This window comes from Palaemon carinicauda, chromosome 1 (genome assembly GCF_036898095.1).
Source record: "Palaemon carinicauda isolate YSFRI2023 chromosome 1, ASM3689809v2, whole genome shotgun sequence".
Lineage (NCBI taxonomy): Eukaryota > Metazoa > Arthropoda > Malacostraca > Decapoda > Palaemonidae > Palaemon > Palaemon carinicauda.
In genome coordinates, this window is record NC_090725.1 from 190,859,017 (window position 1) to 190,864,982 (window position 5,966).

The following is a 5,966-nucleotide window of genomic DNA, read 5'->3' on the forward strand; positions in this document are numbered from 1 at the left end:
CCAATTTCAAATGCTAGAGATGTTAGACAATGATGCAGACGCAGAATATGTAATTACAAAGTGGCAAGCAACTGAAGAAACAGTCAAGGAGGCAGCAGAGAATGAAGTTGGCTACATACAAGGAAGAAGAAATAACCACTGGTATGATAATGAATGCAGAGAGGTAGTGGAGAGGAGGAAACAAGTTAGAGCCAAGGTATTACAAGCCCCAAGAGACGACAGGAAAACAGAAATGTAAATAGAGTTTTAAGAAGGAAAAAACCACAAAAACTGAATGATGAACTTGACATAACTGATGAGAACAGAAAACAAGGCAAAATAAGAAAACATCACCAAGGAGTCCGCAAACTAAAAGGGGTTTACCAAGCTAGAACCCAAATGATTAAAGATAAAGATGGAGAAATACTCACGAGCTACGACGATGTGATGAAGAGATGGGAGCAATATTTCAAGGAACTACTGAATAGACCTGACCCAGTAAATCCCATTATGAGGAGAACTAACATGGTCCTGAATTAGAATTGGAGCCGCTCACTAGAGTGGAAACAAACAAAGCAATTAAAAGTTTGAAAAATAAAAATATCCCGGTAATGATAACATCCCAGCACAGCTTTGAAAATATTGGTGGGTGGGGGGGGGGGGGGGAGGTGATTTAAGAAAAATTTCTTGATCCGATGGTGACAATCTGGAATGAAGAAATTACTCCAGATCAGGTGGGAGGAAGGAATCTTTATCCCGATACATAAGAAGGGAGACAGATTAATCTGCAGCAATTATCGAGGTATTTGTTTACTACATACAGCATAAAAAATATTTACAATGATTATATACCACAGACTTACCACCTACAGTATGCAGAAAGTATAATCGGAGAATATCAGTGTGGTTTCCGAGCTGGACGGTCTACCACTGACCAAATATTCTCCCTCAGACAAGTCATAGAAAAAATACTGGGAATATAATAAACAACAAACCTACTTATTCATAGACTTCAAACAGGCATATGACAGCATACACCAAACACCAATGTGGAATATAATAAGAGAATTCGGAATACCCTCAAAACTCATTAGGGTTACGAAAGCCTGTTACAGAAATAACTTATGCTCAGTTAAATGCAGCTCAAGGTATACTAAGGATGCCAGAGAACTTCAATTCAATCGATCAATCAATCAAAATATACTACCACTTTTCAGGTGAAAAACGGCCAAAAACAAGAAGGCATCCTATCCCCCCCCCCTCCCCATCTCTTCAACCTGTTAATGGAAAAGGTAACAAGAAGCTTAACTGCCAGGAAAAAATGGGTCACTTTTAATAACGTAAGGGTCAACTGCTTAGGCTATGCTGATGACATAAATATCATATGGGTCAACCTCAGGGAGGTGGGGAACCTTACAACACAGTTCAAAACTATGGATTGCCAGGTGGGACTAGAGATAAATGAAGACAAAACTAAAATCATGAAAGTAGCAAGAACACCGCAATTACAGGGAAATGTAGATCTTGCAAGCATCAGAATTGAAACAATAGAGTCCTTTAAATATCTGGGCACTATCATGTCCTAAAACGCTGGAATGGCTGAAGAAGTTACAGCAAGGATTGGAACTGCTAACAGATGTTATTTTAGCCTTACACACCTTTTTAAATGACGATGAACATCCCGTAAAACAAAATTGGGAATATATAACACAGTTATCAGACCAGTTTTGACATATGGATTCGATACATGGTCTCTAACAAAAAACATTAGAGAACAAATTTCAAATGTTTGAGAATGGGATCCTGAGAAGAATAGACGGGCCCATCTATGACCAAGAAATAAATGAATGGAGAAGACAACATAATAGAAAAATAAGAAATAGTACCAACCAAATATATGTGATGTAATAAGATCAAGAAGACTCCAATGGGCAGAACACATGGCTTGTATGGATGGGGATAGAGCTCCAAAGAGAATATTCTTTGCTGAGGTTGCTGGAAGAAGATCTGTAGGACGGTCAAGAAAAGATTGGAGAAGATGCTTGGAGGATGTAAGAATCTCTGGGGGATAAGCGAATGAATGGTTCCATCAGGCACAGGATAGAGAAAAGTGGAGAATCCTATCATGAGTGGCCATGGGTCAAAATGTGGCCTAAGTACCACCGAAGTCAGTCAGTCAGAGCCAGTCCACTGCGTGCTGGATGAGTAAATTTTCCCGGTGACAACGTTCAGAAGTCCTGTATGTTGCTGTGGACCAAGAGGACATATGCAAACCTCCAGTTTGTCAGAAAGGGCTTTCCTGTTTTTTTTTTTTTTTTTTTTTTTTTTTTTTTTTTTTTTTTTTCTAACTGCCATTTCTTCTTTGTGATAAGTTTGAGCTGATAGTGGTTCTTTATCCCTGATGTCATGCAAGTATCTCATGATGCATTTGTATGTATGCAAGCTGTATACCCAAGTTTAGACTGTTTTTGGGCTTCAGTGTTATCCCTGTTATACCTCATACTACCTCGACTTTTGCTGAAAATGTTGCTGAAACTCGTCCTCAGTTGGCAATCTAGAAGAGTACATTGGAACCCACACCACCAGTACTGGACCAAACAGCATATGGTTGGTCTCTAAATGGATGATTTACTAATCTCTGCCTAACTGCTGTCCTGTCACAACCCTAGTTGGCTGTTCTTGTTCTGCTCAAACTCATACGGTTTTCTTGTCAAAGCCTGGTCGCATGCAAAAATTGAAGATGCAGCATGCCAACTTGCCATGTACAGTATTCTCTGTATGCCAAAATGAACAAAATAAAAACGAGAATGTAGGAGACGATGATTGAATCATAAATACTAATGAAACTTTCATCAATATAGTGTTGAACAACTTTGTGTTATCAACTGTAAAAATACATTTCGATAATGTATAAATGATTTAAGCAAATTGCACATAATATAAGCGAATTTGCACTCGTGTCAACCTTGAAACACACATGAGTAATGCATGTAATTATTCAGATACGTCTCTTGTAATATATGGTTAATTGACATAACTGGTCCAGCTAACAGCAATGAGTGGTCAAACTAGCTTTATTTGACATGTCTTGGCTTCTATGCATCAGAAATTTTTCATAAAATGCATAGGGTCATAACTTCAATAATAATTGCTATACATTTTATGAGCGTTAGAATGAAAATATAAATTTTCGACCACTGTCTTAAACTTTTAGGGCTTAGTCTTACTTCATCATCAAAATAACACTTTCATGACATTTCTTGTACCTGAAAACCTAGAAAAAGACATATTAATTGACATTCTATCATAATTCCTTATGAAGATAGAATGTTTCAAAGATTTTTCTGATTTCACAGTGACCATTTATTTCGGATTTTCTATTTTTTCTCAATTTCAGTAAGGGTGTCATCTCTACACCTACCCAGATATTGTTATATGCATGCTCTCGATGAATAATCAGCTTTGAAAAAAAAAAATCAATCAAAAAGGTGTTAGGTGAAAATTTTCTTGTCTGCTGCCGGACTAGTATTGGGAAAGAATGAAAACACAGGCAGGGTAACGGGTAAGTACCGCTTAAACAATCAGGAAAGGTGGGTGGGTGACAGGAGGGATACCCTACGTACCCCAAGAGTGTTTATCTGAATGAATGCCCAAATCTTGACTGGATAGACTTGGTTATGTCTCAAAATTAGAGAGTAAGGTACCTTTCAAATCTATGTTGGGGCATGGAATTTAAAAAAAAAAAAAAAAAAAGAGTGGAGGTTGTGAGAAACAATGTTTCAAAGTACCGTTACACATCAATCAATTGGTTTGAAAGATATTAGTAATAAACAATGGGTCCAGGGGGGCTGAAATACATTGTAGATTTATAATATTTGTATGCATTCGCTGAGGGTGGATTGGGCCCCGCCAATTTCATAGCAGCAAGAAAAGTAACCATTTATCTGTTTTGTCATAGTAAAACCAAAGGCATCTGCCAAGCGATTTTCTCAGTGTCAGAGGACACTTTTGAATCTAACTGTACATCAGCTGGATCTCCTTATTTGAAATAGAATAATGAGATATACATTAGTAGAATCCTGATCTTCCTGACATTGAAAGCCCTGGGCTCATAGCCTAGGTTAGGGCGACCTGATGGGTGCCCTTTGCTAAACATTCATCGTGTCCCAAAGTAATGATTAAACACATAGAGATAGTTGTCGTATTGGATCATGGGGGTTGATAGCATTTTTAGGGCAGATTGTGGTCAGAAACAGATATAAAATTTATAAAACTACGTTGGAAAATTGAGGGTTGTGAACAACAAGAGAGAGAGAGAGAGAGAGAGAGAGAGAGAGAGAGAGAGAGAGAGAGAGAGAGAGAGAGAGAGAGAGAGAACCTCTCTTGTAAGTAGAGTTGATAAGATAAAAAAGATCTAGTTTACATGTGTTCTGGATTGTCAAAGGAAAACATTTATAAAGCAATCTGAACGTTACTATACGGAGATGCTGAAAAAAAAAAAACTGAGAATCTATTAAATACAATGTATCTCTTGTAAAAAAAAGTTGTAGAAAACATTTCATATTTGCCACATTATAACAAATTCCATACTTTTGGCAACAATGAAAACATTACCACATCCTGCAGTCCCAAATCGATTGTCAAACTAACATGAAAAAACATCGTTAACACACACAATGAAACAATATACTGAAGTAAAACTCTCATTAACATTTAATGAGCCGAAGAATTCCTTATCTATAAACACCCGATATCTTCGCGAATGAAATAATTGATGTTATGGTAGAGTTAATGAAGAGACGGTTAAAACTTTACATCACGGAAATTCATTCATTAAAAAGTAATTTGAAAAAGTGAACCCTGAAAGCATCAGTTGATAGAGAGAGAGAGAGAGAGAGAGAGAGAGAGAGAGAGAGAGAGAGAGAGAGAGAGAGAGCGCGCGTTTGGGGTAGGCTGACTTTGGATATAAGGTTTGTGGTCGATTAATAAAGTCCAATGAAATATATGGGAGAAAATACAGATTTAATTCTGTACTACGCAGAAAAGAAGAGAGAGAGAGAGAGAGAGAGAGAGAGAGAGAGAGAGAGAGAGAGAGAGAGAGAGATGAATTCTATATTTGTTTGGTCAAATATAGATTTATGGATGTTCAAGTCATTCGTAATTTGATACTTGAAGAAGAAATGTTCTTCGGATTTTGTTATCCATTATAGAAGTCTACTCCTTACCTATACTTTAAACAACTCATTTATTTTTTCTTTTTAGGGGGTTAGTTGGTTAGTTAATTCTGACAGTTTTATTTTTTCAATCACATGGTTCAATGACCACAGTATTCACGAAGCGTTATTCTAGTTGTGACCAGATTGTGGAATGAACTTCCATATCTGGTGGTTGAATCGCTGGTGTCAGATAGTTTTCTGATGACGAGTTTAACATGAGTATCCTTTGATAGTATGTATATGACTTACATATTTAACGTTGTTACTGATCTCGATATAATTTTCATTTGACTAGTACTTCTCTCATATAGTTAAATTGTTACCCCTCTACATGTTTCTTTTAAGCACGGGGTTGCTTATACTGATGGAGCCCTTGGGCTTATATCATTCAACTTATGACTGTTATTAATGAATTATCATAAAACATCCAATGTAACATACGTATCAGTCGCCTGTAATTGTAGAGATGGGCTGATTTCGCTTCTAAAGGTTGAGTAGAAATCCTGGATTCGACCGTATTAAATACGGGCAGAGTCGGAATAAATATTTTATCAATCTTTACAGCCGAGTGGATTAAGAGTCTAATATTTACTCTTCTGTGTATCTGTCATAGGTTCGAATCCTTGACTGGAAAGAGATATTATTCATTAAAGTAATTTCCCAATAACTCTGAGATCCGATGGCAGATTGAATGCGATATAGAAGAGTATTTGTGGTTTATTCGAAAATAAAGGAAAATCACGAGTGCAAGTGATTACAGGTCCTAAAATG

The 5,966-nt window shown here is 36.9% G+C and overlaps 1 protein-coding gene across 1 annotated transcript; it reads left to right on the forward strand.

Moving 5' to 3' along the window:
• The first annotated feature begins 378 nt into the window (after window positions 1-378).
• Window positions 379-1,565, forward strand: LOC137634628 (uncharacterized). Its single transcript, XM_068367125.1, has 2 exons — window positions 379-477; window positions 1,197-1,565. The coding sequence occupies exons 1-2, from the start codon at window positions 379-381 to the stop codon at window positions 1,563-1,565; spliced, it is 468 nt and encodes a 155-aa protein (XP_068223226.1).
• The last annotated feature ends 4,401 nt before the right edge of the window (window positions 1,566-5,966 follow it).

Excerpts from the sequence above, each read along its gene's own strand:
- LOC137634628 (XM_068367125.1), top strand. The coding sequence starts at position 379 with ATGATTAAAGATAAAGATGGAGAAATACTCACGAGCTACGACGATGTG. Across the intron at positions 478-1,196 it reads TACTGAATAGACCTGACCCA|GTGAAAAACGGCCAAAAACA; the intron begins GTAAATCCCATT and ends ACCACTTTTCAG.